Source organism: Bombina bombina, chromosome 6 (assembly GCF_027579735.1).
Source record: "Bombina bombina isolate aBomBom1 chromosome 6, aBomBom1.pri, whole genome shotgun sequence".
NCBI lineage: Eukaryota > Metazoa > Chordata > Amphibia > Anura > Bombinatoridae > Bombina > Bombina bombina.
Window position 1 is genome coordinate 925,574,640 of NC_069504.1, and position 24,268 is coordinate 925,598,907.

A 24,268-nucleotide genomic window follows, 5' to 3' on the forward strand; every position below is an offset into this window, starting at 1 on the left:
AACAACAAACAAGGAAGATGTTTGTCTAAAATCCGTTGTAGCATCTAAATAGAATTTTAGAGCACGAACTACATCCAAATTGTGCAACAAACGTTCCTTCTTTGAAACTGGATTCGGACACAAAGAAGGCACGACTATCTCCTGGTTAATGTTTTTGTTAGAAACAACTTTCGGAAGAAAACCAGTTTTAGTACGCAAAACCACCTTATCTGCATGGAACACCAGATAAGGAGGAGAACACTGCAGAGCAGATAATTCTGAAACTCTTCTAGCAGAAGAAATTGCAACCAAAAACAAAACTTTCCAAGATAATAACTTAATATCAACGGAATGTAAGGGTTCAAACGGAACCCCCTGAAGAACTGAAAGAACTAAATTGAGACTCCAAGGAGGAGTCAAAGGTTTGTAAACAGGCTTGATTCTAACCAGAGCCTGAACAAAGGCTTGAACATCTGGCACAGCTGCCAGCTTTTTGTGAAGTAACACAGACAAGGCAGAAATCTGTCCCTTCAAAGAACTTGCAGATAATCCTTTCTCCAAACCTTCTTGAAGAAAGGATAGAATCTTAGGAATTTTTATTTTGTCCCAAGGGAATCCTTTAGATTCACACCAACAGATATATTTTTTCCATATTTTGTGGTAGATTTTTCTAGTTACAGGCTTTCTGGCCTGAACAAGAGTATCAATGACAGAATCTGAGAACCCTCGCTTTGATAAGATCAAGCGTTCAATCTCCAAGCAGTCAGTTGGAGTGAGACCAGATTCGGATGTTCGAACGGACCTTGAACAAGAAGGTCCCGTCTCAAAGGTAGCCTCCATGGTGGAGCCGATGACATATTCACCAGGTCTGCATACCAAGTCCTGCGTGGCCACGCAGGAGCTATCAAGATCACCGATGCCCTCTCCTGATTGATCCTGGCTACCAGCCTGGGAATGAGAGGAAACGGCGGGAATACATAAGCTAGTTTGAAGGTCCAAGGTGCTACTAGTGCATCTACTAGAGTCGCCTTGGGATCCCTGGATCTGGACCCGTAGCAAGGAACCTTGAAGTTCTGACGAGAGGCCATCAGATCCATGTCTGGAATGCCCCACAACTGAGTAATTTGGGCAAAGATTTCCGGATGGAGTTCCCACTCCCCCGGATGAAATGTCTGACGACTCAGAAAATCCGCTTCCCAATTTTCCACTCCTGGGATGTGGATTGCAGACAAGTGGCAGGAGTGAGTCTCCGCCCATTGAATGATTTTGGTCACTTCTTCCATCGCCAGGGAACTCCTTGTTCCCCCCTGATGGTTGATGTACGCAACAGTCGTCATGTTGTCTGATTGAAACCGTATGAATTTGGCCTTTGCTAGCTGAGGCCAAGCCTTGAGAGCATTGAATATCGCTCTCAGTTCCAGAATATTTATGGGGAGAGATTCTTCCCGAGACCAAAGACCCTGAGCTTTCAGGGGTCCCCAGACCGCGCCCCAGCCCACCAGACTGGCGTCGGTCGTGACAATGACCCACTCTGGTCTGCGGAAGCTCATCCCCTGTGACAGGTTGTCCAGGGACAGCCACCAACGGAGTGAATCTCTGGTCCTCTGATCTACTTGTATCGTCGGAGACAAGTCTGTATAATCCCCATTCCACTGACTGAGCATGCACAGTTGTAATGGTCTTAGATGAATTCGCGAAAAAGGAACTATGTCCATTGCCGCTACCATCAAACCTATTACTTCCATGCACTGCGCTATGGAAGGAAGAGGAACAGAATGAAGTATTTGACAAGAGTTTAGAAGTTTTGATTTTCTGGCCTCTGTCAGAAAAATCCTCATTTCTAAGGAGTCTATTATTGTTCCCAAGAAGGGAACCCTTGTTGACGGAGATAGAGAACTTTTTTCTACGTTCACTTTCCACCCGTGAGATCTGAGAAAGGCCAGGACAATGTCCGTGTGAGCCTTTGCTCTTGGAAGGGACGACGCTTGAATCAGAATGTCGTCCAAGTAAGGTACTATTGCAATGCCCCTTGGTCTTAGCACCGCTAGAAGGGACCCTAGTACCTTTGTGAAAATTCTTGGAGCAGTGGCTAATCCGAACGGAAGTGCCACAAACTGATAATGCTTGTCCAGAAATGCGAACCTTAGGAACCGATGATGTTCTTTGTGGATAGGAATATGTAGATACGCATCCTTTAAATCCACCGTGGTCATGAATTGACCTTCCTGGATGGAAGAATTGTTCGAATGGTTTCCATTTTGAACGATGGAACCTTGAGAAACTTGTTTAGGATCTTGAGATCTAAGATTGGTCTGAATGTTCCCTCTTTTTTGGGAACTACGAACAGATTGGAGTAGAACCCCATCCCTTGTTCTCCTAATGGAACAGGATGAATCACTCCCATTTTTAACAGGTCTTCTACACAATGTAAGAATGCCTGTTTTTTTATGTGGTCTGAAGACAATTGAGACCTGTGGAACCTCCCCCTTGGGGGAAGCCCCTTGAATTCCAGAAGATAACCTTCGGAGACTATTTCCAGCGCCCAAGGATCCAGAACATCTCTTGCCCAAGCCTGAGCGAAGAGAGAGAGTCTGCCCCCCACCAGATCCGGTCCCGGATCGGGGGCCAACATCTCATGCTGTCTTGGTAGCAGTGGCAGGTTTCTTGGCCTGCTTACCTTTGTTCCAGCCTTGCATTGGCCTCCAGGCTGGCTTGGCTTGAGAAGTATTACCCTCTTGCTTAGAGGACGTAGCACTTGGGGCTGGTCCTTTTCTGCGAAAGGGACGAAAATTAGGTTTATTTTTGGCCTTGAAAGACCTATCCTGAGGAAGGGCGTGGCCCTTGCCCCCAGTGATATCAGAAATAATCTCTTTCAAGTCAGGGCCAAACAGCGTTTTCCCCTTGAAAGGAATGTTAAGCAATTTGTTCTTGGAAGACGCATCCGCTGACCAAGATTTTAGCCAAAGCGCTCTGCGCGCCACAATAGCAAACCCAGAATTTTTCGCCGCTAATCTAGCCAATTGCAAAGTGGCGTCTAGGGTGAAAGAGTTAGCCAATTTGAGAGCATGAATTCTGTCCAAAATCTCCTCATAAGAAGAATCTTTATTGAGCGCCTTTTCTAGTTCATCGAACCAGAAACACGCTGCTGTAGTGACAGGAACAATGCATGAAATTGGTTGTAGAAGGTAACCTTGCTGAACAAACATCTTTTTAAGCAAACCCTCTAATTTTTTATCCATAGGATCTTTGAAAGCACAACTATCTTCTATGGGTATAGTGGTGCGTTTGTTTAGAGTAGAAACCGCCCCCTCGACCTTGGGGACTGTCTGCCATAAGTCCTTTCTGGGGTCGACCATAGGAAACAATTTCTTAAATATAGGGGGAGGGACGAAAGGTATGCCGGGCCTTTCCCATTCTTTGTTTACAATGTCCGCCACCCGCTTGGGTATAGGAAAAGCTTCGGGGGGCCCCGGGACCTCTAGGAACTTGTCCATTTTACATAATTTCTCTGGAATGACCAAATTCTCACAATCATCCAGAGTAGATAACACCTCCTTAAGCAGGGCGCGGAGATGTTCCAATTTAAATTTGAATGTAATCACATCAGGTTCAGCTTGTTGAGAAATTTTCCCTGAATCTGAAATTTCTCCCTCAGACAAAACCTCCCTGGCCCCCTCAGACTGGTGTAGGGGCACTTCAAAACCAATATCATCAGCGTCCTCATGCTCTTCAGTATTGTCTAAAACAGAGCAGTCGCGCTTTCGCTGATAAGTGGGCATTTTGGCTAAAATGTTTTTGATAGAATTATCCATTACAGCCGTTAATTGTTGCATAGTAAGGAGTATTGGCGCACTAGATGTACTAGGGGCCTCCTGTGTGGGCAAGACTGGTGTAGACGAAGGAGGGGATGATGCAGTACCATGCTTACTCCCCTCACTTTTGGAATCATCTTGGGCATCATTTTCTCTAAATTTTGTGTCACATAAATCACATCTATTTAAATGAGAAGGAACCTTGGCTTCCCCACATACAGAACACAGTCTATCTGGTAGTTCAGACATGTTAAACAGGCATAAACTTGATAACAAAGTACAAAAAACGTTTTAAAATAAAACCGTTACTGTCACTTTAAATTTTAAACTGAACACACTTTATTACTGCAAATGTGAAAAAGTATGAAGGAATTGTTCAAAATTCACCAAAATTTCACCACAGTGTCTTAAAGCCTTAAAAGTATTGCACACCAAATTTGAAAGCTTTAACTCTTAAAATAACGGAACCGGAGCCGTTTTTATATTTAACCCCTTTACAGTCCCTGGTATCTGCTTTGTTGAGACTCAACCAAGCCCAAAGGGGAATACAATACCAAATGACGCCTTCAGAAAGTCTTTTCTATGTATCAGAGCTCCTCACACATGCATCTGCATGTCATGCTTCCCAAAAACAAGTGCGCAATAGAGGCGCGAAAATGAGGCTCTGCCTATGATTAGGGAAAGCCCCTAGAGAATAAGGTGTCCAATACAGTGCCTGCCGGTTATTTTACATAAATCCCAAGAATAAAATAATTCCTCAAAGCTATGAAGTATTAAAATATGCTTATATATCAATCGTTTTAGCCCAGAAAATATCTACAGTCTTAAAAGCCCTTGTGAAGCCCTTTTTTTTTCTTATGTAATAAAAATGGCTTACCGGATCCCATAGGGAAAATGACAGCTTCCAGCAATACATTGTCTTGTTAGAAATGTGTCATACCTCAAGCAGCAAAAGTCTGCTCACTGTTTCCCCCAACTGAAGTTAATTCCTCTCAACAGTCCTGTGTGGAATCAGCCATCGATTTTAGTAACGGTTGCTAAAATCATTTTCCTCTTACAAACAGAAATCTTCATCTCTTTTCTGTTTCAGAGTAAATAGTACATACCAGCACTATTTTAAAATAACAAACTCTTGATTGAATAATAAAAACTACAGTTAAACACTAAAAAACTCTAAGCCATCTCCGTGGAGATGTTGCCTGTACAACGGCAAAGAGAATGACTGGGGAAGGCGGAGCCTAGGAGGGATCATGTGACCAGCTTTGCTGGGCTCTTTGCCATTTCCTGTTGGGGAAGAGAATATCCCACAAGTAAGGATGACGCCGTGGACCGGACACACCTATGTTGGAGAAATAATGGTTATCATAATATCAGTAAACATGGAGCACATTACATAGGTCACTAATGATGAAATGGGTTGTTGTTGAGCAAGTATCAAAATGAATTTGTAAACAAACCAATAAAATTGAATAGTTCAACCATTAATCTTTGATTGATTCTCCACAACTAGCTGATGTTCCACTTAACAAGGAATACAACTGGTAGTGAGTATAAAGCCCGTGACACACTGCAAGCGATGCGGCGCGAGGCGAAGCAGCTGCTTTGCTCCGCGTCGCATCGCTTCTGAAGTTCAAATATTTCATCTCTGAGCGCTTAGCTACGCGACCTGACGCAGCAGAGTGCTCAGAGATGAAAAGGCAAGACACACTGAGCGCGCACAGCTGCATCTACACGCTGCGCGTCGCTCTGCTTGCAATGTGTCACAGCCTTAAGAACTCTGCACACTTGGGGAGATACAATAAGGTGCCTTATTAGAAGTCCCAAAGTATAACACCAGAAATAACACTCTGGCAGTGTGTACCGGCTTTTCCTCTCCTTTATGGCTTTCCCTTTATAATCAGTCCTAAGACCAATTACAAGGGCAAAGCCACAAAGGAGAGAAGCCGGTACACACTGCAAGCGTGTTATTAGACTGTATTATTATATACCTTGGGACTGCTGATACTGCACCTTATTGTATATCCCCAATTGGGCGGAGTTCTTATACTCGCTACCAGTAAATAGGAGTAAAAAAATAAAACTGCTCAGTATAGCTGCAAGCATTTAAAGGGACACTGAACCCAAATTTTTTCTTTTGTAATTCAGAAAGAGCATGCAATTTTAAGCAACTTTCTAATTTACTCCTATTATCAATTTTTCTTCATTCTCTTGCTATCATTATTTGAAAAAGAAGGCATCTAAGCTTTTTTTTGGTTTCAGTACTCTGGACAGCCCTTTTTTATTGGTGGATGAATTTATCCACCAATCAGCAAGGACAACCCAGGTTGTTCACCAAAAATGGGCCGACATCTAAACTTACATTCTTGCATTTCAAATAAAGATACCAAGAGAATGAAGAAAATTTGATAATAGGAGAAAATAAGAAAGTTACTTAAAATTTCATGCTCAATCTGAATCACGAAAGAAATTTTTTGGATACAGTGTCCCTTTAATTAAGATAGATAGCAAACTCTACGTTATAAGACACATTCAAGGGACACTGAACACAAATTTTTTCTTTCGCGATTCAGATAGAGCATACAATTTTAAGCAACTTTTTCATTTATTCCTATTATCAATTTTTCTTCGTTCTCTTGCTATCTTTATTTGAAAAAATACATCTCAGCTTCTGTTTTTTTGGTTCAGTACACAGGACAGCACTTTTTATTGGTGGATGAATTTATCCACCAATCAGCAAAAACAACCCAGGTTGTTCACCAAAAATGGGCCGGCATCTAAACTTACATTCTTGCATTTCAAATAAAGATACCAAGAGAATGAAGAAAATTTGATAATAGGAGTAAATTAGAAAGTTGCTTAAAATATCATGCTCTATCTGAATCATGAAAGAATAAAGGGACGCTGAACCCAAATTTTAAGGAACAGTCTAGTCAAAATTAAACTTTCATGATTCGGATAGAGCAGGCAATTTTATGCAACTTTCTAATTTACTCCTATTATCAATTTTTATTTGTTCTCTTGGTATCTTTAAATGAAAAAAGCAGAAATGTAAGCATAGGAGCCAGACCATTTTTGTTTCAGCACATGGGTAGCGCTTTCTGATTGGTGTCTAAATGTAGCCACCAATTAGCAAGAGCTACCCAGGTCCTGAACCAAAAATGGGCCGGCTCCTAAGCTTACATTAAAATAAAGATACCAAGAGAATGAAGAAAAATTGAGAATAGGAGTAAATTTAGAAAGTTGCTTAAAATTGCACACTATCTGAATCATGAAAGTTTAATTTTGACTAGACTATCCCTTTAAAATGAAAAACAAAATTCAGAGAAGAGTACAACAAAATAAACTGCTCAGTATAGCTGCAAACATTTAATTTATTGTTTTTCTGTACTGAACTACAAAACTTATGTGGTCTGTCAGAAATATTACGGTCAAAGCACACATCAAATTCTTTGAATCAAAATATACCTTCATTCTGTGCATTTGTTGCCTGGAGAATGCGTGCTGCTTTTGCAAAGACTGATACTGGACTTTCATACTAATCAGCTGACGTTCCATTTCAGCCCTACGATCTTCAACCTAAAAGGGATGTACAAAATAAGTTCTAAAGTAAAAAAACAAACATTTTATTATGCTGCTAAAAGCTGCTGCTTGTATTTAACATTACAGTGTTACGCCAATAAAAATATTGTTTGAAAACTTGATTATAAAAAGGGAAAATAACAGAAGCTTTATTTATAAATTTACATCCCATCACAGTAAAGAAAATCAAGAAAAAGTGCATGATGTAAAAATAAAAGTAATCAATTTTCAAAAGTGTATTAAAAGGGATAAACTACTTCAAAAATTTTATTGCTTAAAAAGATAGCTAACATTTATGCTAAGCTAATAAATTGATTTATTTCCGGATATGGTGAGTCCATGGCTTGAGTAATTACTGTTGGGAATCTCTCTCCTGGCCAGCAGGAGGAAGCAAAGAGCACCACAGTTAAACTGCTAAGTATCACTCCCTTACCCACAACCCCCAGTCATTCGACCAAAGGGAAATGGGAAAAAAGGAGTAACACAAGGTGTAGAGGTGCCTAAGGTTATAGTCAAAAGAACAACTGTCTTAAAATAAAGGGTGGGGTCGTGGACTAACTATATCCAGAAAGATATTTATCTTTCCTAAGATATAGTGAGTCCACGGCTTGAGTAATTACTGTTGGGAACCAATAACCAAGCTAGAGGACACGGATAAACAGGGTGGGACAAGACAGGAAGTCCTAAACAGAAGGCACCACCGCTTGAAGAACCTTTCTCTCAAAAGAAGCCTCAGCCGAGGCAAAAGTATAAAATTTGGAAAAAGTATGTAGAGAAGACCAAATTGCAGCCTTGCAAATTTGTTCCACAGAAGCTTCATTTTTTAAAGCCCAAGAAGAGGAAACAGCTCTTGTGGAATGAGCTGTAATTCTCTCAGGAGGCTGCTGGCCAGCAGTCTCATAAGCCAAACAAATTATACTTTGTGACCAAAAAGAAAGAGTAGTAGCAGTAGCTTTCTAACCTTTACGTTTCTCAGAGAAACAGATGAAGATGGCAGAGGACTGGCGAAAATCCTTAGTCACCTGTAAGTAGAATTTAAGTGCATGTACAACATCCAAATTGTGTAACAAATGTTCGTTGGAAGGAGGAGGATTAGGAAACAGAGAGGGAACAACAATTTCCTGATTGATATTTCTATTAGAAACAACCTTAGGAAGGAAACCTAACTTAGTACGAAGAATCGCCTTATCGGCATGAAAAATAACATAAGGGGAATCACACTGCAGAGCTGAGAGTTCCAAGACTCTTTGAGCAGAAGAGATGGCAACAAGAAACAAAACCTTCCAAGATAAGTTAATGTCTATGGAATGCAACGGCTCAAACGGAGCCAGCTGTAAAACTTTAAGAACAAGGTTAAGGCTCCAAGGAGGAGAAACAGACTTAAAGACAGGCCTGATTATGACCAAGACCTGACAAAAAGATTACACATCTGGCACATCCGCCAAATGTTTATGTAGTAAAACTGATAAAGCAGAAATCTGACGCTTTAGGGTACTGACTAACAATCTCTTCTCCAGGCCTTCCTGAAGAAAAGATAAAATTCTAGGAATTCTAATTCTACTCCAAAAGTAGCCCTTGGATTCACACCAATAACATTTTTTACACCATATCTTATGGTAAATCTTTCTAGTAACAGGCTTGCAAGCCTGAATCATGGTCTCAATGACCGACTCAGAAAAACCACGCTTAAACAGAATTAAGGGCCAAGTCCGACCGAGGAGATTGACAGCTCCTGCCCGCACGTGATTGGCTGTGCGCGGGCAGGGGGCGGGATTGCACGCAAGCGCAAAATTGCGCTCGTGTGTAATGCCAAATACCTGCGGGTAATTTGGCCCCGCCACAGACGAGCCGAGGCGTACACGGGCGCGTATACGCGCCCCATGTACGCCTCAGCTATAATAAATTTAGCCCCAAGCGTTCAATCTCCAAGCAGTCAGCTTCAAAGAAACAAGATTTGGATGAAGGAATGGACCCTGAATCAGGAGGTCCTTCCTCAGAGGTAGTCTCCAAGGTGGGAGAGATGACATATCCACTAGGTCTGCAAAACTGATCCTGCAAGGCCACGCAGGAGCTATTAGAATCACTGACGCCCTCTCCTGTTTGATACGAGCAATGACTCGTGGAAGGAGAGCAAATGGAGAAAACGGGTATGTCAACCTGAAAACCCAAGGAACTGCCAGAGCATCAAGAGGATCTCTTGACCTTGAACCGTACCTTGGAAGCTTGGCGTTCTGACGGGACTCCATCAGATCTAACTCCGGCACCCCCCCATTTGAGGACTAAGCTGGAAAACACTTTCGGTTGGAGTTCCCACTCCCTGTGATGAAAAGTCTGCCTGCTCAGAAAATCCGCTTCCCAGTTGTCTACTCCTGGAATGTGGATGGCAGATAGACAGCAATTGTGGGTCTCTGCCCACTGAAGAATCTGAGTAATCTCCTTCATGGCTAAGGAACGCCGAGTTTCTCCCTGGTGATTTATGTAAGCCACTGAGGTTATGTTGTCTTACTGGAAATTGATAAACTGGACTAAGGACAACTGAGGCCAAGCCAATAGAGCATTGTAAATTGTCCTCAACTCCAAGATGTTGATGGGAAGAGCAGACTCCTCCCTAGTCCAAAGGCCCTGAGATTTTATTGAGTTCCAGACTGCTCCCCAGCCCAGCAGGCTGGCGTCCGTGGTCACGATCACCAAGGAAGGTCTCTGAAAGCATGTGCCCTGAGATGGATGTTCCTGAGAAATCCACCATGGGAGAGAGTCCCAAGACGACTGATCGAACTCTATTCTCTGAGCTAGATCCGCATGGTCGCCATTCCATTGTCTGAGCATGCACAACTGGAGAGCTCTCAAATGGAATCGATCAAAAGGAATGATGTCCATAGAAGCCACCATCAGACCGATTACCTCCATACATTGAGCAACTGAAGGATGAGCAGTAGCCTGAAGAGAGAGAGGCAAGAGGAAATTACTTTGTTTTTCCTGACTTCTGTCAGAAAAATCTTCACCAACAGAGAATCTATTATGGTCCCTAAGAACACTACTCTTGTAGCAGGGGAAAGGGAGCTTTTTTCCAGATTCACATTCCATCCGTGGGAACGAAGAAAAAACATAATTTATGCTTACCTGATAAATTTATTTCTCTTGTAGTGTATCCAGTCCACGGATCATCCATTACTTGTGGGATATATTCTCCTTCCCAACAGGAAGTTGCAAGAGGATCACCCACAGCAGAGCTGCTATATAGCTCCTCCCCTCACTGCCATATCCAGTCATTCGACCGAAACAAGATGAGAAAGGAGAAACCATAGGGTGCAGTGGTGACTGTAGTTAGACCTGCCTTAAAAGGACAGAGCGGGACGTGGACTGGATACACTACAAGAGGAATAAATTTATCAGGTAAGCATAAATTATGTTTTCTCTTGTTAAGTGTATCCAGTCCACGGATCATCCATTACTTGTGGGATACCAATACCAAAGCTAAAGTACACGGATGATGGGAGGGACAAGGCAGGAACTTAAACGGAAGGAACCACTGCCTGTAGAACCTCTCTCCCAAAAACAGCCTCCGAAGAAGCAAAAGTGTCAAATTTGTAACATTTTGAAAAGGTGTGAAGCGAAGACCAAGTCGCAGCCTTGCAAATCTGTCCAACAGAGGCCTCATTTTTAAAGGCCCAGGTGGAAGCCACAGCTCTAGTAGAATGAGCTGTAATCCTTTCAGGGGGCTGCTGTCCAGCAGTCTCATAGGCTAAGCGTATTATGCTCCGAAGCCAAAAGGAGAGAGAGGTTGCCGAAGCTTTTTGAGCTCTACTCTGTCCAGAGTAAACGACAAACAGGGCAGATGTTTGACGAAAATCTTTAGTAGTCTGTAAGTAAAACTTCAAGGCACGGACTACGTCCAGATTATGCAAAAGACGTTCCTTCTTTGAAGAAGGATTAGGACACAATGATGGAACAACAATCTCTTGATTGATATTACTGTTAGAAACCACCTTAGGTAAAAACCCAGGTTTGGTACGCAGAACTACCTTGTCTGAATGAAAAATCAGATAAGGAGAATCACAATGTAAGGCAGATAACTCAGAGACTCTTCGAGCCGAGGAAATAGCCATCAAAAACAGAACTTTCCAAGATAAAAGTTTAATATCAATGGAATGAAGGGGTTCAAACGGAACTCCCTGAAGAACTTTAAGAACCAAGTTTAAGCTCCATGGGGGAGCAACAGTTTTAAACACAGGCTTAATCCTAACCAAAGCCTGACAAAATGCCTTGACGTCTGGAACTTCTGCCAGACGCTTGTGCAAAAGAATAGACAGAGAAGAGATCTGTCCTTTTAAAAAACTAGCTGATAAGCCTTTGTCCAAACCCTCTTGGAGAAAGGACAATATCCTAGGAATCCTAACCTTACTCCATGAGTAACTCTTGGATTCACACCAATAAAGATATTTACGCCATATCTTATGGTAGATTTTCCTGGTGACGGGCTTCCGAGCCTGTATTAAGGTATCAATGACTGACTCGGAGAAGCCACGCCTTGATAGAATCAAGCGTTCAATCTCCATGCAGTCAGTCTCAGAGAAATTAGATTTGGATGATTGAAAGGACCTTGTATTAGAAGGTCCTGCCTCAGAGGCAGAGTCCATGGTGGACGAAATGACACGTCCACTAAGTCTGCATACCAGGTCCTGCGTGGCCACGCAGGCGCCATCAGAATCACTGATGCTCTCTCCTGTTTGATTTTGGCAATCAGTCGAGGGAGCAGAGGAAACTGTGGAAACACATAGGCCAGGTTGAAGAACCAAGGAGCTGCTAGAGCATCTATCAGCTTTGCTCCCGGGTCCCTGGACCTGGATCCGTAACAAGGAAGCTTGGTGTTCTGGCGAGACGCCATGAGATCCAGTTCTGGTTTGCCCCAACGATGGACCAGTTGAGCAAACACCTCCGGATGGAGTTCCCACTCCCCCGGATGAAAAGTCTGACAACTTAGAAAATCCGCCTCCCAGTTCTCTACACCTGGGATGTTGATCGCTGACAGGTGGCAAGAGTGAGACTCTGCGCAGCGAATTATCTTTGAGACCTCTAACATCGCTAGGGAACACCTGGTTCCCCCTTGATGGTTGATGTAAGCCACAGTCGTGATGTTGTCCGACTGAAATCTGATGAACCTCAGTGTTGCTAACTGAGGCCAAGCTAGAAGAGCATTGAATATTGCTCTTAACTCCAGAATATTTATTGGGAGGAGTTTCTCCTCCTGAGTCCACGATCCCTGAGCCTTCAGGGAGTTCCAGACTGCGCCCCAACCTAGAAGGCTGGCATCTGTTGTTACAATCGCCCAATCTGGCCTGCGAAAGGTCATACCCTTGGACAGATGGACCCGAGAAAGCCACCAGAGAAGAGAATCTCTGGTCTCTTGATCCAGATTTAGTAGAGGGGACAAATCTGAGTAATCCCCATTCCACTGACTTAGCATGCATAATTGCAGCGGTCTGAGATGCAGGCGCGCAAATGGCACTATGTCCATTGCCGCTACCATTAAGCCGATTACTTCCATGCACTGAGCCACTGACGGGCGTGGAATGGAATGAAGGACACGGCAAGCATTTAGAAGTTTTGATAACCTGGACTCCGTCAGGTAAATTTTCATCTCTACAGAATCTATAAGAGTCCCTAGGAAGGAGACTCTTGTGAGTGGTGATAGAGAACTCTTTTCCACGTTCACTTTCCACCCATGCGACCTCAGAAATGCCAGAACTATCTCTGTATGAGACTTGGCAATTTGAAAGCTTGACGCCTGTATCAGGATGTCGTCTAGATACAGAGCCACCGCTATGCCTCGTGGTCTTAGAACCGCCAGAAGTGAGCCCAGAACCTTTGTAAAAATTCTCAGGGCAGTGGCCAACCCGAAGGGAAGAGCTACAAATTGGTAATGCCTGTCTATAAAGGCAAACCTTAGGAACCGATGATGATCTTTGTGAATCGGTATGTGAAGGTAGGCATCCTTTAAGTCCACTGTGGTCATGTACTGACCGTCTTGGATCATGGGTAGGATGGTCCGAATAGTTTCCATTTTGAATGATGGAACTCTGAGGAATTTGTTTAAGATCTTTAGATCCAAGATTGGTCTGAAGGTTCCCTCTTTCTTGGGAACCATAAACAGATTTGAATAAAATCCCTGTCCCTGTTCCGTCCGCGGAACTGGATGGATCACTCCCATTACTAGGAGGTCTTGCACACAGCTTAGGAATGCCTCTTTCTTTATCTGGTTTGCTGATAACCTTGAAAGATGAAATCTCCCTTGTGGAGGAGAAGCTTTGAAGTCCAGAAGATATCCCTGAGATATGATCTCCAACGCCCAGGGATCCTGAACATCTCTTGCTCACGCCTGGGCAAAGAGAGAAAGTCTGCCCCCCACTAGATCCGTTTCCGGATAGGGGGCCGTTCCTTCATGCTGTCTTGGGGGCAGCAGCAGGCTTTCTGGCCTGCTTGCCCTTGTTCCAGGACTGGTTAGGTTTCCAGGCCTGTCTGGAATGAGCAACAGTTCCCTCTTGTTTTGAAGCGGAGGAAGTTGATGCTGCTCCTGCCTTGAAAATTTCGAAAGGCACGAAAATTAGACTGTTTGGCCTTTGATTTGGCCCTATCCTGAGGAAGGGTATGACCCTTGCCTCCAGTAATGTCAGCAATGATTTCCTTCAAGCCAGGCCCGAATAAGGTCTGCCCCTTGAAAGGAATGTTGAGTAATTTAGACTTTGAAGTCACGTCAGCTGACCAGGATTTAAGCCATAGCGCCCTACGCGCCTGGATGGCGAATCCGGAATTCTTAGCCGTTAGTTTAGTCAAATGAACAATGGCATCAGAAACAAATGAGTTAGCTAGCTTAAGCGTTCTAAGCTTGTCAACAATTTCATTCAATGGAGCTGTCTGGATGGTCTCTTCCAGGGCCTCAAACCAGAATGCCGCCGCAGCAGTGACAGGCGCAATGCATGCAAGGGGCTGTAAAATAAAACCTTGTTGAATAAACATTTTCTTAAGGTAACCCTCCAATTTTTTATCCATTGGATCTGAAAAAGCACAACTGTCCTCAACCGGGATAGTGGTACGCTTTGCTAAAGTAGAAACTGCTCCCTCCACCTTAGGGACCGTCTGCCATAAGTCCCGTGTAGTGGCATCTATTGGAAACATTTTTCTAAATATAGGAAGTGGGGAAAAGGGCACACCGGGTCTATCCCACTCCTTGCTAATAATTTCTGTAAGCCTTTTAGGTATAGGAAAAACGTCAGTACACACCGGCACCGCATAGTATCTATCCAGCCTACACAATTTCTCTGGAATTGCAACTGTGTTACAGTCATTCAGAGCAGCTAATACCTCCCCAAGCAATACACGGAGGTTCTCAAGCTTAAATTTAAAATTAGAAATCTCTGAATCAGGTTTCCCCGAGTCAGAGATGTCACCCACAGACTGAAGCTCTCCGTCCTCATGTTCTGTATATTGTGACGCAGTATCAGACATGGCTCTAACAGCATTTGCGCGCTCTGTATCTCTCCTAACCCCAGAGCTATCGCGCTTGCCTCTTAATTCAGGCAATCTAGATAATACCTCTGACAGGGTATTATTCATGATTGCAGCCATGTCCTGCAAGGTAATCGCTATGGGCGTCCCTGATGTAATTGGCGCCATATTAGCGTGCGTCCCCTGAGCGGGAGGCGAAGGGTCTGACACGTGGGGAGAGTTAGTCGGCATAACTTCCCCCTCGACAGAACCCTCTGGTGATAATTCTTTTATAGATAAAGACTGATCTTTACTGTTTAAGGTGAAATCAATACATTTAGTACACATTCTCCTATGGGGCTCCACCATGGCTTTCAAACATAATGAACAAGTAGGTTCCTCTGTGTCAGACATGTTTAAACAGACTAGCAATGAGACTAGCAAGCTTGGAAAACACTTTAAAACAAGTTTACAAGCAATATAAAAAAACGTTACTGCGCCTTTAAGAAACACAAATTTTCCCAAATTTTGAAATAACAGTGAAAAAATGCAGTTACACTAACGAAATGTTTACAGTGTATGTAATAAGTTAGCAGAGCATTACACCCACTTGCAAATGGATGATTAACCCTTTAATACCAAAAACGGAATAACAAATGACAAAAACGTTTTTAAACAGTCACAACAACTGCCACAGCTCTACTGTGGCTTTTTACCTCCCTCAATACGACTTTTGAAGCCTTTTGAGCCCTTCAGAGAAGTCCTGGATCATGCAGGAAGAAGCTGGATGTCTGTGTCTGTAATTTTTGCTGTGCAAAAAAACACTAAAATAGGCCCCTCCCACTCATATTACAACAGTGGGAAGCCTCAGGGAACTGTTTCTAGGCAAAATTCAAGCCGGCCATGTGGAAAAAAACTAGGCCCCAATAAGTTTTATCACCAAACATATGTAAAAAACGATTAAACATGCCAGCAAACGTTTTAAAATACACTTTTAAAAGAGTATGTATCTCTATTAATAAGACTGATACCAGTCGCTATCACTGCATTTAAGGCTTTACTTACATTACTTCGGTATCAGCAGCATTTTCTAGCAAATTCCATCCCTAAAAAAAATATTTTAACTGCACATACCTTATTACAGGAAAACCTGCACGCTATTCCCCCTCTGAAGTTACCTCACTCCTCAGAATATGTGAGAACAGCAAAGGATCTTAGTTACTTCTGCTAAGATCATAGAAAACGCAGGCAGATTCTTCTTCTAAATACTGCCTGAGATAAACAGTACACTCCAGTACCATTTAAAAATAATAAACTTTTGATTGAAGAAATAAACTAAGTATAAAACACCACAGTCCTCTTACGACCTCCATCTTAGTTGAGAGTTGCAAGAGAATGACTGGATATGGCAGTGAGGGGAGGAGCTATATAGCAGCTCTGCTGTGGGTGATCCTCTTTCAACTTCCTGTTGGGAAGGAGAATATCCCACAAGTAATGGATGATCCGTGGACTGGATACACTTAACAAAAGAAAACAATATCTGTGTGAGATTTTGCTTGTTGAAAAGATGGCACCTGAACAAATATGTTGTCCAGGTAGGGTGCCACAGCAATTCCACGAAAACGGATCACTGCCAAAAGTGCCCCCAGAACTTTTGAAAAAAATTCTGGGAGTCGTGGCTAGACCAAATGGAAGGGCCACAAACTGGAAATGTTTGTCCAGAAAGGCAACTCTCAGGAATCTGTGATGGTCCCTGTGAATAAGAGCATGAAAATACGCATCCTTTAGGTCTATAGTTGTCATGAACCGACCCTATTGTACTAAAGTAAGAATGGCGAGTATAGTCTCCATTTTGAAGGATGGAACTTTGAGAAACTTGTTTAGACACTATAAGTCTAGAATGGAACGGAAAGTTCCCTCTTGGGAACCAAAAATAGGTTGGAGTAGAACCCGAGACCCATTTTCCTGCACTAGAACTATCACTCCCAGGGAGGAAAGATGTTGTATAGATTTCAAGAATGTTTCTCTCTTTATCTGGTCTGCAGATAATCTTGAGAGATGGAATCTGACTCTGGGAGGAAAAGTCTTGAATTCCAATTTGTAACCCTGGGATACTATGTCCACAGTCCAGGGATCTGGGACATCTCGTATCCAGGCTTGAGAAAACTGAAAAAGTCTGCCTCCCACCTGATCCGATCCCGGATCGGGGGCAAACCCTTCATGCTGATTTGGAATCAGCTGCAGGGTTCTTTAATTGTTTCCTCTTGTTCCAAGATTGATTGGGTTTCCAAGAAGACATGGATTGTTCCTGCTTGGAAGAAGAACGGGAAGGCTTTACTCTGATGTTAAGAAAGGAACAAAATTACTCTGAGGTCCTTTAGGCCTATTCTTCTTATCTTGAGGTAGAAAAGACCCATTTCCACCCGTAATTTCAGAGATAATTTCTGCCAAACCAAGTCCAAACAAGGCTTTGCCCTTGTAAGGAATCGCCAGAAGCTTGACTTTAGAGGAAACGTCCGCAGACCAGGATTTCAACCATAATGCCCTGTGGGCTAGGACATCGAAACTAGAAGTTTTAGCTCCTAGTCTAACTACCTGTAAAATGGCATTTGCAATAAAGGAATTGGCCAATTTAAGAGCTTTAATCCTATCTTAAATTTCATCCAAAGAGGTCTCAACTTAAAGAGAATCAGACAAGGCGTTGAACCAATAAGATGCCGCACTAGTCACGGTGGCAATACACTACACAGGTTGCCATTGGAGACCTTGATGAACATAAATCTTTTTCAAATAAGCCTCCAGCTTTTTGTCCATCGGAGCCTTAAAAGAGCAGCTATCCTCAATAGGAATAGTGGTTCTCTTAGCCAGAGTGAAAATGGCCCCTTCAACTTGGATACAGTATACCAAGGGTCTTTAATCGAGTCCTCGACAGGAAACATTTTCTTTAAAATGGGAGACTGGGAAAGACACACCCCTGGTTTCTCCCATTCCTGTGAGATATTCTCCCTAGCACGGTCCGGCACAAGAAAAACCTCTGAAGTGGAAGGTTCATTAAAGAAACTATTACGTTTACTAGATTTCTTAGGAGTGACAACGACAGGGGTGTATAGGAGTCATCTAAAGTAGCTAAAACCTCCTTTAGCAATACACAAAGGTGTTCAAGCTTAAATCTGAAGGATACCACCTCAGTCTCAGAGGTCCGAATCTGAGATTTCACTCTCAGAAAGTCCCAATGTATCTTCCTCATCAGACTTATAAGAAAGGGCAACTTGGGAAGCAGAACCGATGACAGGCACCTTACTTTCTGAATTTCTAGATTTCCTCTTGCGTTTCCCCTGTAATCTGGGAATGGCAGCTAATGCAGCAGATACTGCTGAAGATACCTGGGCAGCAATTTCTGCTTTTAAATAAACTCCACTAGGAGTTATAGAGGAACCACAGCTCACTAAATGTGACGCCATTGAGGCTTCGGACGTAGCAGGAGAAAGCTGAGGTATTATTTTAACAGCATCATCCTGAGAGACATTAGGCTCAAAAAGTTTACCTATATTTCGCAAGGTTTTCTTGACACATGAAGAACAAAATTGCATAGGAGCTGCAATTTGTGCATCTAAACATAATAAGCATGAATACTCCTGATCAGACATGTTGTGAAACAGTAAATAAACTTGTACAGATAAGTTTCAAAGATTTTAATATTCAATTAAAATAAGCCAAGGAAAAAATACACTTTAAATTTTATCCCAAATTAGGATCGATCCCCAGCTAAAATTATGTGAGAAAAGTTATGAAAAAACATTTAATAAACATCAAATAAACGCCTAAAATACCCCTCAGGCAACCCCACCTCAATTACTGAGGTGCCTTACCGCTACCAATTAAGACCGGATCACCCAGAAATGGAGAAAAATGACTTTTTCCTCAAAAACGTTATGAAGTAAAGCCGGTCACGTGACCGCACCTGCTGAGCTCAAATTACTGCTGCGACACAGAAAGGCACCACTTCCTGTTACACTGAGAACCAGATATAACCAGTTTTTCAAACCTGACTGTTTAAAATGTTGCATCTTTTATTTTAAAGCAAAGGGGAAATGAATAAAGTGCTGAAATAGAAATTGCAGCCTTACCTTCAGTTTAAACTTGTATTGTTTTATCAAGTAAATATGTGTCAGAAAATAAAGCCTAATAAAAACATTTTACCCTTTCTTTTTAAAAGAGTTTAAATGTTAGTCTCACACATGCTACAGTGCGTGCTTCATGCTCCAGTGTAACCCATACAGAAGGATTATCTATGTCCCAATAAAAAAGCAGTGTCTTTTAATTTAAGTGCATGGTCTCCCCAACTGGAAGAAAAAGCACTTACCTGATCTGCTGTCCAGCATGTAAACTGTTACAATGTATGAGAAGACACAGTTCTTCACAGAGACCTTTGAAAAAGAAAGAACAGAGTAGCAAACTCTGGCTTTCTAAACTAGGGCAGCAATTGTTAGGAAAACGCAATAAGTACCTCTTTACAAGTTCCTAACTGCTTTAAAGCCACCACTACCCGACTGCAAGGAATGATGTGGAATACGGCTATACTCCAAAAATTGCTTGTAGATTAAATCAAAATTTTTCTTCAGACACCTAAACTTCACCTCCTCCATGCACTGAAGGCAAAGAGAATAAATGAGGGTTGTGGTTAAGGGAGTGATACTTAGCAGTTAACTGTGGTGCTCTTTTTTGCCTCCTGCTGGCCAGGAGAGAAATTCCCAACAGTAATTACTCAAGCATATCTTAGGAAAGAAAATCCCTTTATTACCCATTCCCTTTTTTTGCATAACCAATATAGTTATATTAATATACTTTTTACCTCTGTTATTACTTTGTATCTAAGCCTCTTCAGACTGTCCCGTTATTTCAGTTCTTTTGACAGACATGCATTTTAGCCAATAAGTGCTGACTCATAAATAAGAAAATGTATGCTTACCTGATAAATGTATTTCTTTTTTGACACAATGAGTCCACGGATCATCTAAATTACTAATGGGATATTCACCTCCTGGAAAGTAGGAGGAGGCAAAGAGCAACACAGCAGAGCTGTTAAATAGCTCCTCCCTTCCCTCCCACTCCAGTCATTCAACCGAAGTTAGGAAGAGAAAGGAAAAGCCAAGGTGCAGAGGTGTCTGAAGTTTACAATAACCCACAACCTGTCTAAAAGAACAGGGCGGGTCGTGGACTTGTGTCAAAAAAGAAATAAATTTATCAGGTAAGCATAAATTTTCTTTTCTTTTTTAAGACACGATGAGTCCACGGATCATCTTAATTACTAATGGGATTCAATACCCAAGCTAGAGTACACAGATGATATGGTAGGGACAAGACAGGGAACCTAAACGAAGGCACCACTGCTTCAAGAACCTTTCTCCCAAAAGCTGCCTCAGCCGAGGCAAATGTGTCAAATTTGTAGAACGTTGAAAAAGTGTGAAGAGAGGAACAAGTTGCAGCCTTGCAAATCTGTTCCACAGAAGCTTCATTTTTGAACGCCCATGAGGAAGCAATAGCCCTCGTGGAATGAGCCGTAACTCTCTCGGGAGGCTGCTGTCCAGCAGTCTCATATGCAAGACATATGATACGCTTCAGTCAAAAATAAAGAGAAGTAGCCGTAGCTTTCTGTCCCTGACGTTTTCCTGAGAAAACCACAAACAAAGAAGACTGACTTAAGTCCTTAGTCGCCTGCAGGTAAAACTTTAAAGCACGGACCACGTCCAAATTGTGCAGAAGTCTTTCCTTCTGAGAAGAAGGATTAGGACACAAGGAAGGAACAACAATCTCCTGATTAATGTTCCGATCAGAAACAACCTTAGGAAGAAATCCTAATTTAGTACGTAAAACTACCTTATCTGAATGGAAAATAAGATAAGGAGACACATACTGTAATGCCGAGAACTCTGACACTCTCCTAGCAGAAGAAATAGCAACAAGAAATAAAACTTTTCAAGATAACTTAATATCTAAGGAATGCATAGGATCAAACGGATCCCCTTGAAGAACTTTGAGAACTAAATTAAAACTCCATGGAGGAGTAACTGGTTTGAACACAGGCCTGATAGAATGATTGTACATCTGGAACATCTGCCAGACGTTTGTGTAACAAAATAGATAAGGCCGAGATTTGCCCCTTTAGTGAACTCGTCAATAAACCTTTCTCCAAACCCTCTTGGAGAAAGGACAAAATTCTAGGAATCCTAACTCTACTCTATGAGTAGACCTTGGATTCACACCAATAGAGATATTTACGCCAAATCTTATGGTAAATCCTTCTAGTAACAGGCTTACGAGCCTGAATCATGATCTCTATGACAGAGTCAGAAAATCCCAACTTGGATAAAATTAAGCGTTCAATATCCAAGCAGTCAGCTTCAGAGAAACTAGATTTGGGTGAAGGAAGGGCCCCTGAATCAGGTGGTCTTTCCTAAACGGAAGTCTCCAAGGTGGTAGAGATGTAATCTCCACCAGATCTGCATACCAAATTCTGCAAGGCCAGGCCGGTGCTATGAGGATCACTGAGGCCCCTTCCTGTTTGATTCGAGCAATTACTCAAGGAAGAAGAGCAAACGGAGGAAACAGGTCTGCTAGATTGAAGTTCCAAGGGGCCGCCAGTGCATCTATCAGTTCCGCCTGGCGGTCCCTGGATCTCGACCCGTATCACGGGAGCTTGGCATTCTGTAGCGATGCCATGAGATCTAATACCGGCTGACCCCACTTGAGAATCAGACTGGAGAACACTTCCGGATGGAGCTCCCACTCCCCCGGATGAAAGATCTGCCTGCTCAGGAAATCTGCCTCCCAGTTGTCCACCCCTGGGATATGCTGATAGGCAACAAAAGTGGGCTTCCACCCACTGGATTATTTTGGTTACCTCTGTCATCGCTAAGGAACTCCTCGTTCCTCCCTGATGATTGATGTAAGCCACTGAAGTTATGTTGTCCGACTGGAACTTTATAAACCAGAGCGAGGCTAACTGGGGCCAGGCCAGAAGGGCATTGAAGATTGCTCTCAGTTCTAGAATGTTTATAGGAAGAACAGACTCTGACTGAGTCCAAATTCTGTGAGCCTTTAGGGATCACCAGACTGCTCCCCACCCCAGAAGGCTGGCGTCTGTTGTTACAATCACCCAAGATGGTCTGCGAAAGCAGGATCCCTGGGAGAGATGATCCAGAGACAACCACCATTGAAGAGAGTCCCTAGTCTCCTGCTCCAGAGTTATTCGAGGAGACAAGTCTACATAATCTCCGTTCCACTGCCTGAGCATGCTTAACTGCAAAAGGTCTGAGATGGAAGCGAGCAAACGGGATGATGTCCATTGCCGCCACCATCAGTCCGATTAACTCCATGCACTGAGCCACTGACGGCCGAGGAGTGGACTGAAGGACTAGACAAGTATCGATAATCTTTGATTTCCTGACCTCTGTCAGAAAAACCTTCATCGATAAAGAATCTATCACGGTTCCCAAGAAAGTTACCCTTGTACTTGGGATAAGGGAACTCTTTTGTAAATTTACCTTTCATCCGTGAGAGCAAAGGAAGGATAGCACCATGCTTGTGTGGGACCCCACTTGATGGAAGGATGGCGTCTGGACTAGAATGTCGTCCAGATAGGGCGCCACTGTAATACCCCGTGAATGAAGTACCGCTAACAGAGATCCCAGAAACCTTGTGAAAATTCTGGGAGCAGTGGCAAGACCAAAAGGAGAGCCACAAACTGAAAGTGTTTGTCCAGAAAAGGCGAACCTTAGGAAATTGTGATGGTTCTTGTGAATGGGAACATGCAAGTACGCGTCCTTTAAGTCCACCGTTGTCATAAATAGACCCTCTTGGATCAAAGGAAGAATGGAACAGATAGTTTCCATCTTGAAGGATGGTACCCTGAGGAATTTGTTTAGACTCTTGAGGTCTAAAAATGGGTCTGAAGGTTCCCTCTTTTTTTGGAACCACGAACAGGTTTGAGTAAAATCCCTGATCCTGTTCCAGTAATGGAACGGGAACAATCACTCCCAGGTCTGAGAGGTCTCTTACACAATGTAAGAACGCCTCTCTCTTTGTCTGGTTTGCAGATAATCTTGAAAGCAGAAACCTTCCTCTAGGAGGAAAAATTTTGAATTCCAACTTGTATCCCTGGGACATAATTTATAATGCCCAGGGGTCCTGAACATCTCAAATCCAGGCTTGAGCGAAGAAGGAAAGTCTGTTCCCTACAAGATCCGGTCCCGGATCGGGGGCATGACCTTCATGCTGTCTTTAACTCAATGGCAGGCTTCTTGGACTGTTTTCCCTTAATCCAAGAGTGGCCGGGTCTCCATGCAGGTTTTGATTGTTCTTGTTTGGAGATGAAGAAGAGTTTCCCTTGAAATAACGAAAGGAATGAAAATTACTTTGTCGTCCTTTCATCTTATTTCTCTTATCTTGAGGGAGAAGATGACCCTTACCTCCTGTGATATCAGAGATAATTTCCTATAGACCAGGTCCAAATAGGGTCTTTCCTTTATAAAGAATAGCTAGAAGTTTGGACTTAGAGGAAACGTCCGCAGACCAAGGTTTCGACCATAAAGCTCTGCGGTCCAGAATAGAAAAACCCAAAATCTTAGCTCCCAGTTTGATAACTTGAAGGGAAGCGTCCGTAATAAAGGAATTAGCTAACTTAAGAGCCTTTATCCTATCCTGGATCTCATCCAAAGAGGTCTCAGATCTGATAGCATCAGACAGAGCGTCCAACCAATATGCCGCCGCACTAGTGACGGTGGCAATGCACACAACTGGCTGCCATTGCAGGCCCTGGTGTACATACATCTTCTTGAGAAGCCCCTATAACTTCTTATCCATAGGATCTTTGAAGGTACAACTATCCTCTATAGGAATAGTAGTTCTCTTAGCAAGTGTGGAAATAGCCCCTTCCACCTTGGGCACTGTTTGCCAAGCCTGCTTGATAGAGTCGGCTATGGAAAACATCTCTTTAAAAATAGGAGATGGAGAAAAAAGGAAATGTATGCTTACCTGATAAATTTATTTCTTTTACGATATGACGAGTCCACGGATTTCATCCTTACTTATGGGATATCGCCTCCTCGGAGGAGGCAAAGAACACCACAGCAGAGCTGTATATATAGCTCCTCCCTTCCCTCCCACTCCAGTCATTCGACCGAAGTTAGGAAGAGAAAGGAAAAGCCAAGGTGCAGAGGTGACTGAAGTTTAACAAAAATAAAGACCTGTCTTAAAAAAATGACAGGGTGGGCCATGGACTCGTCATGTCGTAAAAGAAATAAATTTATCAGGTAAGCATACATTTCCTTTTCTTTACAAGATATGACGAGTCCACGGATTTCATCCTTACTTATGGGATACAATACCAAAGCTATAGGACACAGATGAAAGGGAGG

At 42.8% G+C, this 24,268-nt stretch overlaps 1 protein-coding gene across 2 annotated transcripts in view; it reads right to left on the bottom strand.

Moving 5' to 3' along the window:
- Positions 1-24,268, bottom strand: part of SPDL1 (spindle apparatus coiled-coil protein 1) — a 293,738-nt gene that overhangs the window by 207,261 nt on the left and 62,209 nt on the right. For both annotated transcript variants that reach the window (XM_053718566.1, XM_053718565.1), the window contains exon 7: positions 7,257-7,367. In XM_053718566.1, the coding sequence (XP_053574541.1) occupies positions 7,257-7,367 (111 nt within the window). The remainder of the gene's footprint in view (positions 1-7,256; positions 7,368-24,268) is intronic.